This window comes from Pholcus phalangioides, unplaced genomic scaffold, assembly GCF_987345545.1.
Source record: "Pholcus phalangioides strain wild (caught in Gottingen) unplaced genomic scaffold, Ppha-v1.0 ptg000011l_1, whole genome shotgun sequence".
NCBI classification, from domain to species: Eukaryota; Metazoa; Arthropoda; class Arachnida; order Araneae; family Pholcidae; genus Pholcus; species Pholcus phalangioides.
The window spans coordinates 4,939,537-4,962,310 of NW_028301604.1; the positions used below are offsets into that span (position 1 = coordinate 4,939,537).

The 22,774-nt window shown below is 36.0% G+C and overlaps 1 protein-coding gene across 2 annotated transcripts in view; it reads left to right on the forward strand.

Moving 5' to 3' along the window:
• Positions 1–5,658, forward strand: part of LOC149079971 (adipocyte plasma membrane-associated protein-like) — a 33,230-nt gene extending 27,572 nt beyond the window's left edge. For both annotated transcript variants that reach the window (XM_089238889.1, XM_089238888.1), the window contains exon 9: positions 5,035–5,658. In XM_089238889.1, coding sequence (XP_089095015.1) covers positions 5,035–5,232 — 198 coding nt within the window. In that variant the 3' untranslated portion in view covers positions 5,233–5,658. The remainder of the gene's footprint in view (positions 1–5,034) is intronic.
• The last annotated feature ends 17,116 nt before the right edge of the window (positions 5,659–22,774 follow it).

Below are 22,774 nucleotides of genomic sequence, written 5' to 3' on the forward strand. Positions count from 1 at the left end.
AAATATTATAAAAGCCAAAAATCCTCGCTTCCCTAAAATAGGGATGCTGGGCAGAAATGGGTTAAGTAATGAGCACCACTTTGGGTCCACCGCATTACAGCAACCTCACGCATTTAATAAATAAATCTATATATAACAGTGCAGCGAGTACCGAACTTCATGAATGTTACATGTTCAGCCGTACATTGGAAGCGGAAAATTAAAAAAAATTAATGCCTTATAAAATGTATCTCCGGTTGAGGCCGGTCGTCTACTGGAAGTGACTTGAAGCGATGAACAAGTCCCTCGCAGATGTCTGTAATTGCAAGACCGATCCTATTGCACAGGAAGTATCATTGGCAGTGATCTTCAGCTACGGATTTCCGGCTACAACAGCAGACGACAAAAATTTCTGACTCGAATGGGATCTCAAGTCTCTTGCCATATCTGCGCAGGCACAGTACGTTTGTTTACTTCTTTTTGCGCTGCTTCCTTCGTTTTTTCTCCTCCTCCTCGGTGTCTCTCTCTCTCTCCTTCTCCTTTTTCACGTGAACATGGCAGCTGTAAATTTTATAATTGCCGTTCATGGGTTGTGATAGTAAGTAGTAATCGATAATCATTTATTTATTTACAAGAATGCCTTCTCCAAGTTTGTGTGAGATCTCTTATTAAGGATAGAGTTGATAAATTTAATAGTTTTGCAATATTTCCTCAAGTTTATTTAACGAACATACTCGTCATCTGCATGCAGTGCAGTCACGAACAGAGTAGCGTGAAAAAGTCACTTTCAGTGGACGGCGTCAGACGCCCTTTGTCGTTGGACTTAATGTCGGCTGTTGCCGTTCGAGTAGCTTGTCGTAAGTTGTCACTTACAACTGGACGACCGGCCAGAAAGTCTTATTGCTCTGAAAATCTTCCTTTTTAAGTAGAGACCTGCTCACATTTACGCCAAACCACATTTTGGAAAAACCATAGAAAACCACCGTCAGCGTCACTATGCGGTGCGTTAAGCACTTCATGTATAAGCTTTTGGCAACAAATTTGAATTATATCTATTTGACGAATCGGCTATAAATCTGGTAAACTCGTCCTAAGCTAACCGCACGTTAGAAAAAAGGAGAAAGTAAAAACGATATAAAAAGGGGAAAAATTATAATAGGTAAGGTTAAGAGAGTTTTTAAGTCCCTTTTCACCCTGACTCTACATGTTTTATTTCGCTCTTACGTATGGGGTAAAAATCATTAACAGAAGTAAAGATAGAAAAGAGGGAAAGAAAAGCACCTTCACACAGTTGATAGGGCTACTATAAAGCTTCGCGATGGTGAAGAGAGCAAAGAAAACACAAAAAACTAGTTTGAATTTATTCCCCTGGCATTTGGACGCAATATTACGTCCGTGATCGTAGAGGGGTTATTCAAATCCGAGTTTTCATGATGCGAAGCCAAAATGATACCCACATGACCACACACTGGTGCTATATATAGCATTGAACAACGATTTGACTATGAACAAATTCTGATGTGACTGAAAATGTGTAAAAAATTTAATTGGAACTCGGACACACACACACACACACACATACATACAGCTGTTGCATGGCATGTGAAATTTTTTTAATTCCATTTTTGAATCCAATTATGATTTTTCTCGAAAAGCATTTCATAATTTTCATCACCACTATTTTGGACGTTTATGTTATGTTATTGCAGTTATGTACATTAGTCTGAAACTAAATATAAATAATTGTAAAATATTATATTCATCAATTGACTGATTGATTGTACTGGGCTTAAAAGTTTACATAATTTAGTATTTCATTGAAAAATTTTTTTTTTCACATTTGCGTACAATGTGAATTATTATTAGAAATATCAATTTTAGGTATTTATTTTATGGATAGATGAAAAAAAATGTTTTTGAAAGATTCGTATAAAAAATAAAAATAGACTTTGTCTGAAAAAAAATTATAAAACCCATACGAGCCTTTCACTGATAATTTTTTTGATAGAATATTTGTTATTAAAATAAAAATAAATTAATTATCATTTAAATAAATTAATTATCATTAAAATCAATAGAAATGAATTGGTTGTTTTTTCTAGATCTCGATTTATTTTACTCAAATTCATTTTTATAATGTTTTTGTAGAAATACAAAAAAAAATCTCTATTTAAACAAATTTATAATTTTTTTGGTGCATTAATAAGTATTTATGCTTATTAATGAACAATAGTAGTCAACAGGGTATTCCCATTATTATGTGAATTACGATGAAAAAATCTCATCTCACTATAGATAATACAGATCGCAAATAAACTGAAGAGCCAAAAAAACTGGTAGGGCATGCGTATGCAAATAAAGAGATATGGAACCAATCAGAGTACGGCGCTGCGGTCGGCAACGCCTATATAACACAACAAGTGTCTGGCATAGTTGTTAGATCGGTTACTGCTGCTACAATGGCAGGTTATCGAGATTTAAGTGAGTTTGAATGTGGTGTTATAGTCGGCGCACGAGAGATGGGACATAGCATCTCCGAGGTAGCGATGAAATTTGGATATTCACGTACGACCATTTCACGAGTGTACCGTGAATATCGGGAATCCGGTGAAAAATTAAATCTACGACATCGCTGCGGTCGGAAAAAGATCATGCAAGAACGGGACTGACGAGAATCATTAAACGTGACAGACGTGCAACCCTTCCGCAAATTGCTGCAGATTTCAATGCTGGGCCATCAACAAGTGTCAGCGTGCGAACCATTCGTCGAAACATCATCGATATGGGCTTTCGAAGCCGAAGGCCCATTCGTGTACCCTTGATGACTGCACGAGACAAAGCTTTACGCCTCGCCTGGGCCCGACAACACCGACATTGGACTGTTGAGGACTGGAAACACGTTGCCTGGTCTGACGAGTCTCGGTTCTAATTGCTTCGAGCTGATGGACGTGTACGGGTATGGAGGCAACCTCATGAATCCATGGACCCTACATGTCAACAGGGGACTGTTCAAGCTGGTGGAGGCTCTGTGATGGTATGGGGCGTGTGCAGTTGGCGTGATATGGGACCCCTAATACGTCTAGATACGACTCTGACAGGTGACAGGTACGTAAGCATCCTGTCTGATCACCTGCACCCATTCATGTCCATTGTGCATTCCGACGGACTTGGACAATTTCAGCAGAACAATGCCACACCCCACACGTCCAGAGTTGCTACAAAGTGGCTCCAGGAACACTCTTCTGACTTTAGACACTTCCGCTGGCTACCTAAATCCCCAGACATGAACATTATTGAACATATCTGGGATGCCTTGCAACGTGCTGTTCAGAAGAGATCTCCATCCCCTCTTACTCCTACGGATTTATGGACAGCCCTGCAGGATTCATGGTGTCAATTACCTCCAGCACTACTTCAGACATTAGTCGAGTCCATGCCGCATCGTGTTGCGGCACTTCTGCGTGCTCGCGGGGGCCCTACACGATATTAGGCAGGTGTACCAGTTTTTTTGGCCCTTCAGTGTAGTATGTACAAGTTAATGGATTTGTAAGCAGTGCATTGCAACTAGTTCAGCAGTCCATTAATATTTAAGTATTCTTTCTAGCTCTTAACTAAGCGATGTGGAAATTGAAAAGGTATAAAGTATCATTATAAATGATATCTTTCGGAAGATTAAATAAAAAATACGTATATACTTAGAAAAGAATTTCTAGGTATATGTGTTAGTTATTGATATTTTATCTCGTTCAAGATGATGTATTCAAATATTGAATTCAATGACGTGAGGGAAAATACTAAGAACTTATCTGTTTTTTCTGAGCAGAGGTGTAATTAAATTTTAAGCACAGTTGTGGCTACCCATGACTCTACTCTCGACAAGTGATTATTTCGTAATTATGGCACTTATTAGTTCGAAGCGGGAGTTTTTTTATTTAAAAAAATAGAAAATTTTAAAGTTAGTGGATGTTTTGAAGTATCGGTTTGAAAAGTCTTCAAGCAGTGCAACATTTTTCAATAACAAATTAATGAACAATACACTCATTATCTAGATTTAACGAAAATTCCCATTTTCACTGATTGATTGAAGGAAAAAATCTCCACAATATTGGATAACATTTTCAATTAAGAAAGTAACTTTAGTTTGTTGCAAGCCGTCTTATAGATAGGAGTTTACAATTTACAGTATTAGTTAATGTATCAATATATCTGAGGATGCTATTTTTCATATTTTTATTTACTATTGCTGGATTACCATCGTTTGTTGTTTATTTAGGTTATTGTTCGTGATATTGATGCGTAAATTTTTTCGGTGCAATAAAGAATATTATTAGAACAATTTATTCTGAAATTATGAGCATATCTATGCTGTAAGCTAGGGATCCGATATTTGCAAATTTGATCGTTTTTTTTTCATTTTATTTTATGCGCAGGAGGTCTAATTGGAAGGAAGCTTGAAATTTATCGTGGATTTAAAATGGCTTTTTTTTTATCGGAAAGGTTGGTAGACTCAGCGTTCCATCAAGTACGCACGGAAGCATAGCCATTCAGAATTGGCTTTAACCCTTTAATTTTTCAATCATCTATGAGCGATCGACATGACATTGTAAAAAATTAAATTTTCAATAAAATATATATGACAAATCTTTTGACAAAAATTATATTCCACAATTCGCAGACAAGTAATGATTCCTCAATAAATATGTTTGGAACTAATTTTTACTTGACTAAAAAATAATGAGACTGTAAAAAACATAGATGGAATTTTTTTACGTAGGTGAAGGGTTAAATTGTTGGTTCTCTCTCTCCGGTCTGATTTTTCCTTATCTACATGAATTACCAAAGTGTGACAAAAATATTATCAAGTGCCCGAACCCTTAAACGTTGAACTGGAGGCTGTTTTCTTTTCTTCATAGTGTAAAAATGATATTCTATGTAGTAAGAGTTTGTTTCGTACGTTTAACTACCAATATTTAAGTTTTTGTTCTGATGAACGGCTCGTCATATTTTTTTGATGATAACTTTGACACATAGAGTATCTCAATTTCCTTTTTTTAGGTAAAACGAGGAGACATTTGGCTTCCATTAATCAAAAGACATGGTATCATAATCGAAATTGATGACAAAGGGAACATCCTTCGCAGTTATCAATCTCCTGATGGAAGAACGACGGATCTGTCACAAGTGACCGAACATGGCGAATACCTGTATTTAGGATCATTCACTAACCCTTATCTAGGCAAATTACATATATAACATTAGCATTAAAGGTTTAAAATCTAGTCGTAATCACACTTTAGTTTTAGTTGGCGGCATTTCTGCTATAAGTCATTTAAAATGAAGAGTGATTGATGGGGTGAATTGGAAAAAATAATAATAATGTGCAATAACAATTTATTTCCAAGTTCCTCCAACTACTTTTTACCAAATGTGTTACTTGCAATGTTATCATTGCTCTTTATGTTTAACGTAAATTAGTATTTATGGAATTTTTAATGACATTTTCTGAATGAGATTTACAGCGCATCCAGGTTTTGAATACTAATTGAACAGATTTTATTTACCTTCGTGCATACTTTATGTATATCATTATTACATCTTGTGTAAAAATGTCATTTTATTATCTAGTGTTCCTTTGAAATTTGTTATTACTTCTTATAAATGAATTTCTTACTTTGTTAATGCGTCTCTGATTTCTTTACTGAATGATTCAATTTTAAAATGGACTTTTATTTCATTAGAAAAGAAAAAAAAATCCAAATCAAAAGAAGATTGCACTAGTATATAAATGCAGTAAATTTCTGATTTAACGGCACAATCGGGGGATTTTTAAACAAATAGTCCATTACATCATAACATTTTGTAAATATAAAAGTATCTGCAACATTGTACTGCTGTTTTATTGGTATTGTAAAATTTCAGTATGAGATGTAACAACATGTGAACAAACAACATTAGTACAGTAATATTGTTCGTTTACATGTTGTCGCTTAATCCTATAAGCGGTTTTTAAAATTTCCCTGATCTGCATTATAACTGTCACAGTGGAAATCACTAAACTTTCCGCAAAATGCCACGTCTTTTTTCAGGAAGAATACTTGCTTCTGATTTTATGTAAGTGAAAAAATGCTTTCGTTCCAGCTCAAAGAATAATATAAAAAAAATCCAACGAAGAGAAATACTCTATCCTTTTCCATTATTTATACTGTACGCATATTCCTATACTACAACGAAGAGAAGGAAAGAAACACCGTCTCTCTCCTTCTGTGATCAAAATTTGAGCAGAAGGTGACTCAACCCACTGGCAGTTGATCTGACAGATTGGGGTGGGATAGAAAACATGTTATTAGGAAAAGAAAACTTACAACGGTATCTGGGCTCGGCATTATTGAAATAAGAGGGTTTTAAAAAAGTGAGATACCTCACGATTGCCGAAATACAAGCCATCAAGTCAGGCGAGATATTTCGTCATTGCCACTATAAAGGTTAATGGTATTTATTGAGCGAAACTGCCTAATATGTCAACAATACAAAACATTTTCGGCCCTCTCTTAAACTTTGAAGTGTATGACCGTTGCATTGTCAAGTCATTGTTCAACGTTACTTTCATCCACATTATTTAATGCCATTGACGATTGTGTAAATAATTAGATGTAAATGCCTAGAACCATTCGAAACCGTTTTCAGGTTCTGTGTTTGGCAAAAATATTGTACATTCAGTAGCTGATGTCGTGATTTTTCTCTTTCCACGCAGCATCAAAATTAAAGACAGAGAATGAATGCTGTACCCAAGCAAATTGTGCAGTGTCCCGTATCCTAATGTGTCTTCTTTAGAAGTATCTTCGTTTCTGATAACAACAACCTCTTCGAAAACAATTTTCTTACTCAACCTCTTGGAATTACTGATTGTACGGCAGCCGTGTTATAGATGGTAGTGCAAAAACCGTAAAATTTTCCGTTAAATCGTTTACTATACTTTTTTCAACGCAGAAAAATTTATAAGTTATTTCAGTATTAAATAAAAGAAGTATCATAACAAATGCGAAAAATCCTTAAAAAAGATAATAAATTGTTTGAGTCGTTAATTTTTCAAGTGCGTCCTAGACGCAGACGCAGATTCGTTTTTCGGTCGCAATTGGTCACGGAGGCGGAAGTTTGCTCTATTTATGTATTATGTATACATATATGTACTCATACAATATACAGTATATACGTGTATATTCTTAGGAATGATATTAGAATTTCAAGCTGAGCGGTCAGCACAAATGACGGTTTACGTTTGTTTGTTCACTCACGATATCTTCGGGCAGTTTACACAGAGGGTATTTTGTAAAGGAAAACGTAGCTAAGAAAAGATAGACGAATGGCTCTTTCTAGAGATATCTTTTCAACTATACGTTCCCAAATGCGTTTCTTGGAGAAAGGAGACTGAGTCTTATAAATAATAAATGTAAGTCATTTGAAATATTGATCGCTTCTTATGCTGTCTTAGAAACTATTTTTTTTGTTCGTGGGGAAAACCCCCCCGAAGGAATGTGTAGAAACGATTAGATTAAAAAGTGCTTAATATCAACCCACGTATTATTGGGCTATTTCGGAGAACTCTTGTTGGTTCTTTTTTTCTCTTCTAAGAAGGTTATTGAATAATAAACGTTTCATTACTTTGATCTTGGAACATAATTTTCTTAGAAATGCTTTGAGAAATATTGCACTTGAAGCTTACTTAATACCTGTAAATGTATTAAAAGAAAAGCTACGGCACAAATTAGAAAAATGTTCATGTTTATGTTGCTTTTATGTCAAACAAAATTGAGAAATTATATTAGGTTTGAAGACGGGAAGAAATATGAAAGTTTTCTTGGTGTCGTCATTTTCTTTACCGGAGTTTATGCTCTTTAATAAATGAAGGTTAACATACATTTCTTTTAAAAAAAAAGTTAAATTAAACAAACCACTATAACTGTGAACTATCAAATAGGTGTTTTAATAATTTTTACAAGCCAAATTACTTATTCGCAACACGTGTTCAAATGAAATTTCTTTTAATTGCAAACCAGTCTACGGCAGCTATATACGTTACAGAGCATATTGTTGTTAAAATCGGCTGCTTCTATTTACTAGGTTGCCCTACCGGCTCGTGTATGTACTCTTTATAGAATCTTTCCCCTATGTAAATCAACGATCAAACTCTAAGAGCTTTAAGACTAATTCATATAGGATAATAGAAACATGTTTTGTTTCCGATAGTGGACGTATTTTCTTAGAAACTTATATTCTCTAGTTAACGGGAAAATGCCGTAGCTGTTATTTATGCATATATAAGACGTGGATACGTATATAAAGTTCTTTATACAGCCACATTTCTTCTCCGAACGCAGATAGGTCAAGTCATTCACTTAATGTGACAATATGATATAATACTTCCCGCATCCATCGGATGATGTAAAACAAAATTTTTTTGTAAGAAATTACGGGAACTAAGTCTATTAGAAATTTACACTGCATCGTTGACTTTTATGTACAGCGTGTAAGTGCTGATGCGGCCTTTATCTCATTAACCGTCCGTCGTAGAGGTATAGTTTCAATTTGAAAAATGGTCATAAGGCGTTCAAAAATTACTCTGTACCAGTTTTGAGAGTGACAATACAGTGTGTGGTAAAATAAAAAAAAAAATCGAAATTTTTATATGGTCCTCAGTAGTATAGGCAGCGCTTGAGGTACTTTAATGACCATTTCCGCCACTAGATGGCGCCACTGGAAATGTTTTCAATTCTCGCGCGTTTTTGGCCGACTTCCTTTTTAGCCGGATTTCGCAGAGCCAGACTTCCTCTCTCTCTCTCGCCTGGGAAATATTCTAAATATATTTTCAAAATGGCGGTCGGTCCTATTTATTTGGAAAAAAACGATTTTAGTGACCTATTGGGATTCGAACCCATGACAACTGATAAAGCCTTTCGTTCTCCCGCCCGATGTGTTAACCAAACAGCCTTGTTAATCCTCTACCTCATTATTGTATATTAAAAAAAAATACGTCGCTCTATTTTGATGTGTGGTCGAGGTTACCGCTCGTCCACGGAGTTGTTGATAAAAAGGATGTGAATATCGTGAGAGAGAACCATCCCTATATGTACTGTTTTTCAATTATTTTCACACATTAATTTTCCCCACAAACCTTTTTTTTAAAATAAATTCAAAAATTTTTTTCTGAAGATGGTTGATCACGTGATAACATTAATGACGTTACTAGATGGCAGCACTACCGATATTTAATTTCCGTAAAAATTATTCATACGTCGTAAGGATTTATCAAATTTTTAGATGTCGTTTCGATTTTTCCTGACATTTCTTTGGAAATATTAGAAATGAATTTAAAAGAGAAAAAACTGAGTCGCCAAATTACGGCGAAAATGCCAATTATGGCACAAAATTAACCAATTAACTAATTTTCTCTAGCTGTTTTCAATCCCCAAGTTTGAAAAGATGTAGTTCGTTTGTGGTTGATGATGCTAATTAACCACTGGTGTTCAAATTATGCTGCTTCGATCTATGCTACGAGAAGAGCCTTTTATAAACAAATATCCCAGATTTATAAGTTAATCAAACATGATCCAAAAAACGCTCATTTCCCTACGTCTTAATGCAAAAGCGTTATTCTTTTTACCCAATGTCTTCGGATCTTTAGGACATTAAATACCAAAAATAAGAGAATATGCACACACACGCATAAAAGTTTTCATTGCCAACATTTTTATATTTCTGAAGCAGGGGGACTGTTGAAGTCGTTATTTCACCACTTCCAGCCCACTCCGTACTGAAATCATGGGCGGAGCACGTAAACGAAAAATACTTGTCTCTTTCTTTTCCCCCCAAAGCCGAGAAGTGTCTTATCGTACCCCCCTTGTCTTATTATAAGAGAATCCCCCACGTCTCTTTCCTCAACAGTTCATCCATGCGAAATGAAGAATCAAATGTTTCATTTTATATCTACGGTAACACTACCGATATTTCCTTCCATAACGAAACCAAATAAAAAACAACACCCATAAAAAACGCATGCTTTAGACATTGCTTCTCATACCACATAAATATGAAACATATTGTGACATTAAGTCTTCCCGCACTTTATTATTTCATTTCTATATTCCATTTAACCGCTTAAAAATTATTTATTTCACTTGTCTTAGTTCACTTTATTTTCATTGATATTATTTTTTAAATTTAAACCTATTTTTAGTTTTCCTTTATGTCACTTTATTCATGGCTTTTATATTTTATTTTATCACTTTTATTTTATTTTATTTTATTTTTATTCACTTCAAACACTTAAAAATTTATTTCACTTTATTTTACTTTATCCAACTTATTCTCTATTTAATTATTCAAACTTTTATTCAAAAATTTTAATTTTTTCTTTATTTTATAAAGAAGACACAAGGCAGGCTCCTACACACTTTTTTCCAGACCCCCCCAGTGTTTCATCATCTTTAAAAATTTTAATATTTTTTCTACCATTTTTTTTTTAGCATTTTCAATGCTTTTTTTAAATCATTTTTATCATTTTCAATGGTTTCTTTTATTTTAAAGTGTAATTATTTTACTGAATAAACGCCTTTCTATAATATTTGTGCTTGATGTAATTTCTCTTTCACTATATTGATGATATGCCATCTTTTCACCTAAATTTCTACCCGTTCTGAACGACATTCTTAGATTACAAACCCATCGATTGGTCAAGATTGTGTCGTAATATTGGACTGTATATATAAAAAGAATAAATTTATTCCATTTGAAATAGAATGTGTTAAAATTAGTAAAAGATAGTAAATTGAATGAGAGAAAACCGCTGAGAATTCGTTCATCTCGAGAAATTGAATATGTCGGAATTGAAGATTGGAAACCAAAAACTCTGATTTTGGAAAGCATTCACTGCGAGAACTTTTATGAAAGAAACAATGGATGCTGGATTCATACTGAATAGTTAGGGATGAATAATGCTCAGTTGGTCATTCTAAGCGTGGCCTTTGAAAGTAATAAGTGTCACTCACGTAGGCCACGTTATAAGTCACGATATACCGTGTTCAATAGCGATTTATAAACAGTAAAAAAGGACTTTCATGTTGGTAGTTGAAGTCTTGCTGGCTAAAAAATCCTTGTGGATTATTTTTTTTTTGGATCATTTTTATGAGTTTTAACATTTTTATCATTTTTATAACGTTATTATCACTTTTATCATTTTTATAACGTTATTATCACTTTTATCATTTTTATAACGTTATTATCACTTTTATCATTTTTATAACGTTATTATCACTTTTATCATTTTTATAACGTTATTATCACTTTTATCATTTTTATAACGTTATTATCACTTTTATCATTTTTAAGTTTTTTTTTATCATTTTTTATATAATGTTATTTATCCATTTTTTTTTATAAAAGTATTATTATTTTATTGAATACACACACCATGAAGATGCGAAAATTGGTGCTAGAAAGAATAAAAAATAAAATGTCGTATCCACTCTTTAGTAGACACCCATCATATCGGATACCGTAGTTTATTTTTAGCCTTTTCAGTAGTCTTATTCTCATCACTATTCGAAAAACCATGCCTCTCGTGGTAACAATGTCTGCTAAGAAATGTAAAATTCATGAAAAAAAACTCGAATAAACATACAGATATAATATTTTATAGTATGTAAGCCGGAGTAACTTCACGGATTGATAAACATTATAAATCTTTTCAGCAGAAATCTTAGTTTTTTTAACGCCGATATTTCATAAAACGGTATTAGGCAGGAAATGAATATATTTTCTCAAGTAATGGAAATTGTTCAAAAACGAGTTATTAAAATTTTATTCATTGAGACATAATTGAGTCAGAGACACGGTTTTCATACCCAATATATATTTAACGTAAATACAGTTTAACACTAGAAAGACCATGTCGATTTTTCATAATGAGGCATATTAATTGCTGAAATCCCCCAGCATTTGTCACTTCCAGTGGAGATTGTGACAGGGCCGTCATTTGAACTTTTTCCGGGGGGGGGGGGGTAAAGCACATGTACTCAATGTATGTATATATGTATTTGTATATATATATACCATTTTTAGTGTATTTTCAAAAGCCGGGCCCCCCCCCCCCCTAAATGACGGGCCTGGATCGTGATAAGTACAGAGAGGGCAGAGTGTCTCGTTATGCAAGGCGTGTCAAAGGATAGCGCTGTGATGGCCCAGAGAAAATTTTTTAGCCGGGAAAGCCTTGATCGGGATCGTCGTACACAGCCAATGCAAGGCTAGATAAAGTGATAATTATAATCACGGACACAACGATGATCCCGATCAAGGCTTTCCATTTCATAGAAGACCATAGAGCAGCACTTCGTCACTATATGGTAGGCTAAACTCAGAGTGGCGTAAGTCGATTAATCCGCTTTTTAGAAAAAAAGCTTTTAGAAGAATTATTGTCATTGAGTCCCATGTGTGTTAGAAAATTTGTGATTTCACAATCTAGTGGCTAACTATTGAAGCTGAGACTTGGTTGATTTTTTCTTTCAATAGTTCAGCACTTCTAGATTGCATTTCTGTATGTGAACCCCTCCTAAATCTTAAATTAATAACAAGAACAGAATTTTAAAAAACTTAAAATTTTAGGTGTATTTTACCTCTTTTTTTTTTAAACCTGGTTGGTCAGGGTGCGGCTATTCCGGGAGGTTGGAAGCCGCAAAAAAAAAAAAAAAAAAAAAAAAAAATTATAGATAACTACAGAAACCTAACAAAAATCAATTCACCGGGATTCACTGGATTGCTCAGTTGTATATTATACACTCATTGCCATAAAAATTTGCGCACCCAGAAGAAGTTGTAAAATGAAACGAAATTTTACACATGTAAGTACTACGTAAGTGATTAGAAAATCCAAGAAAAAGGATCATTTATTGCAGAAAAAAGTACAGATGAACAGAAGTTTTAGTACTCTGTTGGCCCCCTCTAGCGCGAATGCACGATGCGATACGAGCGGGCATTGAGGCATACAAGTTCCGTATGATGTCCTGAGACATCTTGTTCCACAGTTGCTGTAAATGCACCGCTAGTTCGACCAACCTCGTAGGGTGTCCAACTTGCCGTCCCAAATGATCCCAGATATGCTCGATTGGTGACAAATCTGGGGATAGAGCAGGCCAGGGAAGGGTGGTAATGTGGCGGAGGCAGTCTTGTGACATCCTTGCTGTGTGTGGCCTAGCATTGTCTTGTTGAAAAATGGCTCCTGGGAGCCCTGCCATGAGTGGCAACACATGTGGCTGAAGGATGTTATGGACGTACCGCTGGGCTGTCATTGTGCCATGGATCAATATTAGGGGTGACCGTGTATCGTAAGCAATGGCACCCCATACCATGACACCAGCTGTGGGAGCGGTGTGTCGCTGTAAAGCGAAGGCAGGATTGAAGCGTTCACCACGGGGCCTCCACACACGAACACGATTGTCATCACTGCTCAAGTTGAATCTCGATTCGTCGCTGAAGACGACCTGGTTCCATTCCGTTGCAGTCCAATCCCGTCGTGCTCGACACCACTCCAAACGGAGGCATTGGTAGGTGGGTGTCATTGGCAGCACACGTAATGGGCGCCGCGATACCAGATGTCCTTCAGCCAGGCGCCTTGCGATGGTTCGGGAAGACACAGGGGCCTGTAGTGAAGCTGCTGCCTGTGTCTGGATAGTGACCAATGAGGCAGTTGGCTCTACGCGTGCGTTTCGGATGATGTGACGGTCTTCTCGACGACTGGTCTGTCGAGGGCGTCCTGAACCTGGTCGCCGTGTAAATGACGTCTCTTCTGTCCACTGGTCCCAACACCTCCTCACTGTAAAATCAGAACGGCCTCGTTGACGAGCTACTCGCCGAGCTGACCACCCAGCTTCCATCATCCTGATGATTCTTTCCCTATCGAACTCTGACAACTGCTCATATGGTCTTCGACGGCATGTCTACATCAGCATTTCCTTTGCAAACGATTAAATACACTCCAGCAAGCTCTGCTTACCTGTTTTATACTCCAAGGAGAACGAAGTTCAACGCCCTCTAGTGGCATTACGCAATGCGCAATCACGCTGTATTTCTAATCATTTGCATATCTGCCCGACATGTACCTTCAGGCCAACTTTCGTTTCGATCCCACAATTATTTCTTGGTGCGCAAATTTTTATGGCAATGAGTGTATACTCGATAACTTGAAAAGAAGAAAAAAAAGAGAATCAAAATCATAAATTAAAATTTAAAAAAAAAATGTCGATAATTTAGCATTTTGAAGGCGGTGGTTTTTGAGGAAAGCGGTGACTGTTGTAAGCGTTTGAAAAAAAAACCAACACCTATGACCAGATTTAAAAACATCGTAAGTTCTAAAAACTTGACAAAATTTGTTAAAATGAATTATTTGGGTTCTTTCAATCTCACAATGCATTTAATTTTTTGGTCAATTTTGATTGGTAATTATAAAAAATTAAATAAAAATAATTTTTATGTATTCAATAGTTTGTGTTTTATAGCCTTTTTCAGTTACTGGTATTTTTATTGCAAATGGTAATGAATAAGGAAGATAAAATGATCACTTTTCAGGTTAGTACGTGCATAAAAAAGACATTCGATATTTTTATGCTCGTACTAGCATACATAGTGATATAAATAAAAACATCTGTAAAAAGAATTCAATGGAAAACAGAAACAATGAACAGTAAGTTTTTTTTGTCTTTATAAAATTTTAGCCTTTCAAATGAAAAAAATTTAGAAATATCAAAAATTTATAAAAATGTATAATCCTACTCATTCACATATAAAAAAAAGTCAATGTTTCCTATCTTTAAAATTTGTAAAGTTGTGATCTTTTTTGCGTGGGTGAAATTTTTCGTGTTTAATTTGAAGCCAGAACGGCACAATGTTTGGTGCGGCGCAGCCAGAACGACCCAAAACACCACTACTCTCAACTCAGAAATTTTGAAAATGTGACTTGCACTCATGTTCAAAAGTTAACTATAATTCGTAAAGTGCAAAAAAATTGAAGTACATATGAATGCAATGATTCAAAACAATTATGAAGAATTATGGGGCGTAGGTAAAATTCATTGTGTATATATAATCAAACCTCGTTAATGAGTCACTCTTGGGAGCGCAAAAATATGACTTAGTAAGCGGAGTGACTCGTTAAACGGAGTAAACCATAAATGTGCCGATTCCTGCCTGAAGAAATCGGGACTTCCAAAAAGTGACCCGGTAAGCGGAGTGACTTGTTAACCGGGTGACGCACTAACGAGGTTTGACTGTAGAAGCAAAACAGTTTATACGCGTTTTAACCCCGGAAACATCATGGAAAGATATCGTTTCTCTAAAGGAGGAGTCCTGTTCTGGGAAGGAATCATGTTGACGGTTGCACAGACCTCCATAGCTTTGACGTAAGATCTGTTTCCTGTCAAAGATACAGGTAACAACGAAGTTTTTGAGCCTACCGCGTGATTATTTCGAGATTCTGTCGGTCTTGGTTTCATATTCAGGGATGATAACGCGCCTCATCACCGCGCCGCCTTGATTGACGCGTTCCTTTAAGTGAAGATATTTAGCGCATACGGAGTCCTGCCAACTCTCCCTATCTGAATCCTATAGAGCAGGTGTGTGATATGCTTGAGAGAGATATTGTAACTCGCCAACACCAACCAGGTCCCATTCCAGAATTGAAAATTACTCTCTGTGAGGCTTGGAACTCTTTGAGCACACGATTAATCAATAGCCTCATCGAAAGGATGGGAAATCGTTGTGTGCAGCATGCGTGGCCACTAGAGGTTCCCGCACACTGCTTTAAACTTTAGCATCACATTAATTTAATCATCCTGTTTCATTGAAGTCGGCTCTCGTATTGTAAACCTTTTTCTTTCAGCCCTTTTCTTTGGATAAGAAATGTCTTCATTAGCTTGGTTTTGCATTTTTTATTCTTCTTCTACAACCCTATTACACCAACATACCGCGTTTCCTTTCTTTCTGATGTAGATTTTCTGAAATATTCACATAAACAGCAATCATGCTTAACTTCTGGACATGAATGTATACACCCCTCTTACTTTTACCCCCCCCCCCCATGCTACTTAGAAACATGATTGATTTTTTAGAATAAGATATTTTAACTACTTAAAGATATATTTAAATCAATGGAACGAGAAATGTTTAATCTGGTAATGGAATGTGAATAAACGCGAATATTATCTCTCTCTCTTAAAAACATCCTTCTAAAAACCCCGAAATTAGTAAGTAGCATAATGCTGATAGAACAGCAATCGAAAAATTAAATCAAATTAAATATTCCACGTGGCATCAAATATATTGAAAAGTACAAGATTCATTGAGAGACTGGTTATTTGTGGAGATGAAGATTACAAGGAAGCAAAATTTAGCACTGCCCCCACGGGGACTCGAACCCCGGACGAGTGCTCTACCATCTAAGCTATGGAAGCAGGTAGAACGTTTCAACTTTGGAGCGTATATATATGTTGAAAGGCACCGTACATGGACGGCGTCAACAATCAACTAATAGCTCGTGAATGACATAGGCCAACCAGATGGCCACATGCCGTGGACTCATCCGGCAAGCGAGTGACCGGGTTCGATTCCCCCTCGATCCCCGATCCATCATCGAACCCCCCCCCCCCATCTTTACCTCCACAAATAATCAGTCTCTCAATGAATCTTGTATTGACAAGTGGAGAGGACATTTTTATATGCATATTGAAAAGTGTTAATAAATATAACAACTGATCTCATACTGTTCTAGAACACTTTTTATAATGTAGTTTGTGCAAGAAAACAGGGAAAATTTTTGTTCATAAAAACTTCTTTCACTGGGCACACATTTTCTTCTCAGTACTCATTATAAATATGTATAATCCGAAAGACTGGTACCATGTCTGCTGACCATCATCTACGCTAATCATAGATTCCTCATTAATAAAAGATGAGAAGCAATATAAGTTTGGTACTTTGAGACGTGCTGTCAGTTCATCCTAGCAGAAAATTTGTTGACTTTGTCCATTCTTCTGGATTCAACGGGATAAGTCCAGTGGCAAAGTTCTAGCGTTCATTCATTCATTCACGTTAATTCTTCTGTTCTGGTCACTTGCGTCGATCGATATTTAATGACTAAAACAAAATTCCACACAAACTGAAGATTGGGAGTGTAAGCAATTGAATTAAGGAGTACACCTTTAGAGTAAAAAATTTTATGTTAAATCTGCATATAAGCCAAAGCTTTCTGAAAACAAATGATAAACTTGTGTGACAGAATCGTGTCTAAATTTCTTTAATTATGATTTTCAAATGGAGTTTCAAGTTCATTATTAATCAACGACATTTCTCAACTGCTGTTAAAATTGTTTCAAAGTGATCCCCGTATTACGCGTTTCACTTAGTTTAGGTATGTAATTTTTGGCGTTTTCTTCAGGTATTTCTATAGGTTTCATGTCAGTGACCGACGGTTGGAAATAGGTCAAATAAAGAAAGCTATCGCATGATTTGAGATGTATCGCGAGTCACTTTGTGAATTGGAGAGCCGCATCACGACGTCAGTAAGGATTGCGTGCGAATTTCTTTCTCATGATTTTGTGAGGTGTGAAATTGAAAGGAAAAGTTTTTGACATTCAGTGATAAAAATTGATTTCTGGAAAGAAAAGTAGGTTACTTTTTTATGATATGTAGTAGTACAGGTTAGTAAGGGAAGCAACTCAGCTACATTTTACTGAAGAACCGTTGATTCTAGAAGCATAATTCCGATTAGGAAAGGTATCTAAATTACGTGTAGACCACAGATATGTCATTCATATTGCTAGGGATGTATAGTTATTAAAAGACAAAAAACTAACTTTTTATACGGACACCCTGGCCTCAAAAACTCAATAAGAAAGCCAAAGAAAAAAATTTATACGTTTCCAAGTGCAATATTCACTGAGATATTTTAATTCAAAAATTGGAGAAAAAATGGGAAAGATTAACATAAATAAGGGAAAGAAGCGTTGCCCGTTATAGTTCACTGTTCACTTTTGCAATTTTTTGAATTCAAATATCCCAGTGAGTATCGCAGCCGCTGTGGTGGTCGATTGGTCATAGTAACGGACTCACATCGTGACGACCCGGGTTCGATTCAAACCTAACTGGTGCTACAGTGGTTGGATGCAGTTGGTTTTCTGTGGCTTCTAACTTTAAGGCGTGAATGCGAACCGACTTCCCCGTCTCGCCACAGAGAGAACTAGGCCTTAAACGGTACAAATATTCAATCACTATAATTCACTCATAATTTGAAATGTAGATGGCAGCACTAAAACACTCACACAACAATAAATACGCACTCAGACTGTTAGGTACAGACACTCACACTTCCGGCACAACGCAAACGGTAGTAGATTGCCCATGGCGGTAGATCAAAGTTATACTCGGTTTGAGAGAAAGAAATTGAATATTGCACTTATAGAAGCGTGAATTTTTTTTTGGCCTCAAAAGAGACAGAGCAACAACTTTCTTAATATGTTTTTGAGGACAGAGCGTCCGTATAAACCGTTCGTTTTCGTATTTTAATAACTATACTACCCCTAATATGACGCATCGGACGTCTACACGTTATTTGGGTACTTTTTCTAACTGGAAGCATGTTTCTAGGATCCATGGTTCGCCAGTAAAATGTGGCCCAGGGACTTTCCTCACTATCCTGTACAGAGTTCGAAATCAGTAGTGGTCCGCTGGTCTAAGACCACTGATTAAAGAATCGAACCACCGAGATAAAAAATTGTGGTGGTCCACGGGACCAGTAGCGAAAAACTTCGCACGCCCCTCTCCGTGGTGATACATTCATTGCGGAAGAATCTCCTATTGGAGAATCAGCGATCCGCAGTTTTGAGGCTTTTTTCATCCCCTTAGTATATCAGTCTTCTAAATGCTAATATGTTTGGGAAAAATAAATATATTTTCTGGATTTTATGCTGAGGTGAACTCGGAAAGAAAAGTCACATGATCTCCACCGAGACTCGAACCCAGGCACTCTTGTATTCCAGACAACCATCTACACCACTGGAAACATGACCCTGCCTTCCTTATTTCACGCACTGTGGTGTGAGGAGCTGAAGTAGAGCCAGCAGTAGCCTTAACTTCAGCAAATGACCCCCTTCCTTCGGCACCTGCCTTCCCGAAATGCAAGAGGGTCTGGGTTCGAGTTCCGGTGGAGAACAGGTGACTTTTCTTTCCGAGTTCACCTCAGCATGAAATCTAGAAAATATCTGTATCCTTGATATATTGGGCTGAGACAAGGTCATCTATCTCTATTTATTTGGGAAAATTAGTTACTATTATTTAGAACAGATTTCGTTTAGCGGACCAGTCATGATGTCTGCGGACCAATAGGTTCTCGGGACCAGTGACTTTTATTTTTCAATTCTAACGCTGCTGTATATTTATTTCAAGAGCAGTAATATGCATTCAGGTTCCATCTGTTTTCTAGAAGAAATATGACCAACACCTGAATTGTTTTTTTAAAGGATTAAGACTACATCGTGTAAGAATTGATATTTTTTCAAATGTATTTATCGACAGTTTGGAAGACATGACTATAAAGAAGAAGAAATTTCCACTTGTTTTTATCGGCATAGAAAAATGATAATTTGTCACGAAAAGAAACATTTTCTTACATAAAACAACCAAATATTGAAAAATTGTATATCATTTTTGGGTGTACGCTCCAGTGAATCAAAGAAGCTTACTCGTGATACACAGGTGTATCGCTTCACACACTTCTTCACTACCAACTTCAACTTATACCCCATGATGACAGACATTCACTTTATATAGTCTTGAAGAAAATACCTCAAGCATTAATTCATACATTTTGGTAAATGTTAACTCCCATTGAGGTCTTGTACACGAGTGATTCCGAAAAAAAAAAATTTTTTTTTTTGGGTATAAAATTTCTATATATAAAATAGAAACAGCTATATATTTTGTTGTGAGCTGATGTTTTGGTAACAATTCAGAGCGCAGGTTATACCCCTGTTCCGTATTTTCAATTGAGGGGTAGAAAAAATAAGTTAGCCGAAGGGGGAAAAATGATGTAGCAATGTATTTTCTTTAGCTACAGGATGCAAAAGGAAAAATCTATAATACTGATAACTGAAAGATGGATGTCTTTTACCAGGCGTCACACCCAACCCGTTTTTCATAATGTCATTGTAGTTTTTTTCCCTCCAACTTTTGCCTACTATTTCTCTCTCTCTTTGTTAGCGTGGTAATATTCATCAATCTTCGTCAACGAATGCATGTTTTTTTTATACCTTGATTTTTACGAGTTTTCTTTTTTCTTAATGATATTATAGCTTAAATACAGTCATCGGCTGAATTCGTAAATAGCATGCGCTATAGCTATCACTTACATCAAGTTTTCCCGTAAAGTATATTTCCTCATTCAATCTCAAAACTATCCTTATCATTCGAACTTTAGGTAATAAATCTACACCTACTAGTTCTGTTTTTTTAAATTTTGACCACTAAATTTTTTTGTTCACTATTTCACTTGATTGTCAAACGATTTGGAGCCATCAAAAAATCTTTGATACATTGTCATTGAATGTAGAGAAGACTATAAAAAATTTTAATTTTCACACTCAAGCATCTTTATTTTCCCCACATTTTAATGTCTTGCTAGCTTTTTCCAAACGTTTTTTTTTTGTTTGTTGTACTTCACTTCTATATCTTCCTTTAACTGATTAATCTGTATGTATATTGGGATTGGGGGCAACTTTTGAATTGGATAGAATCATGGTTGAGAGATAGGTCATGTGAGATGTGTTGAATGGGGAATTTTTTCTGACTGGACAGGTGTGAAGAGTGAAGTTCCTCCTCAAGGCAATGTCCTTAGGCCCATACTTTTTTCACTATTTATCGATAAACTCGATAAGGATATCGACGACATTGTTAGCAAATTCGCAGATGACGTGAAGCTAATTAGGGTAGTCGGGAATCCAATCGATAGGTAGATGCTCCAGACAAACCTGAATATGATTGTAGCATGGGGCTAATGAATGGAGCATGACTTTCAGTGTTCATAAGTGCATGGTCGCTCAGTTTGGTTCGAAAAACCCACGTTTAACTTATAAGTTGAATGCTATTGCTATTCCGGATGCAACAAGGGTCACCGATTTAGGAATTCTCATTGACTAGCGGCTTAGGTTCTCTGAACATTGTTCAGCGTTGGTCAAAAAAACGAATAGAATAGTCGGGTGTCATTCTTAAGAAGGTCTCTTCGCATTCTCCCGAAGTCATTCCTCCACTTACCGAGCCTTAGTTCGTCCTGGACTGGGATATGCCGTAAGGTTTTGGAGACAATACCTACTGAGAGACAGGGGGGGGGGGAGGTGTTACGCTATGTGTTATTCACTTGGTACACCAAAGTGTAAAAGAAACATAAATATATACTAAAAACTATAGCATTTATTCAACTAATTTTGATACAGTAAACTGTTTGTAGAATGAACTAAAAACTCTAATATACAGTGAATATTCTTTGAAAGTTCCTAGTTCATCTTGCAGCGAGTATCAGGTGAAAAAGCGTTCAAAATTTTATTAAAATATCTTCCACACTTTTTTGAGAAACCAAGTTTTGCATGCAATAAAGAAACGAAAAACACGTTTGAAAAATATTTGATGTCTTTGCACTGCTCCAGATGGAATAACTCAGCTATAACTTTGTTTCTACAGGGTGGGCAAAAAATCCGTGTAGAAACTTTAAAAACTCATAATAACCGGAAAAATAACCGAAATAAAAGAACGGTTTGTAGGGTTAGCATTGCGAGGTCACGGGAATTTTTTTAAGAAAGAAAAAAAATAACAAAACAGCCGATAGGTGGCGGTGACGTACACAAGTCAAAGAAAAGATACGCAAATAACGAACAGAATGCCTCTTAATTATTCATTACAGCAGTATGTGTTCCACATGACCACCACCACCACAGGGGATAATATATTGCAGGCGAGTCACAAATCCAGCAACGGCAGAGTGTAGCAGGTTCACATACAGGGTTTACAACGGTGAACTGGTCGTGGATTACGAGCGGGAGTTCTTATAACCGTCTCATTAGCAAATTTCCAATAAAGTCGCTGGTACCAGCGCCACCTATTGGCTGTCTTTTGAGTTATTTTTTCCCTGTCTTAAAAAAATTCTCGTGACCAAGCGATGCTAACCGAAACCGTTTTTTATTTTTCTGTTAGTTTTCCAGTTTTTATGAATTTTTAAAGTTTCTACGGACTTTTTGCCCACCCTGTATTTCTTGCATGTATAAGAATAAAACAGTTTTGTGGATTTTGTGAATGAAATCCTTTGAAATAAATTGATAAAAAAAAATTTAGACAATATCCACGAAGTTTTTCATTTGAAGGTAACCAGTCGCCTTAATCACCAAGTTTGTATTAACATTTCATTTGATATCGTCACCCAAAAATTTTTTGATACATCGTCAGTGAGTGTGAAAGACTATTAAAAATTACGAATTCAGGGTCCACCAAATTTGTATTAATCTTGAAAAAAACTACGGTTATGTGAAAAAATTGAATCCAAATAATATCTTTCAGTCTGTATTGATGATTTAGATTGTAGAAAATGAACGCTTAAACTCGAAATTTAGTACCCAACGCTTCGACTTACCTGAACTAACTTGACCTGGTAAGGCTCATATTTCTGAAATTTTCCTGTTTTTCTACTGTAATAAAATGAAAACAAAATGCTCGG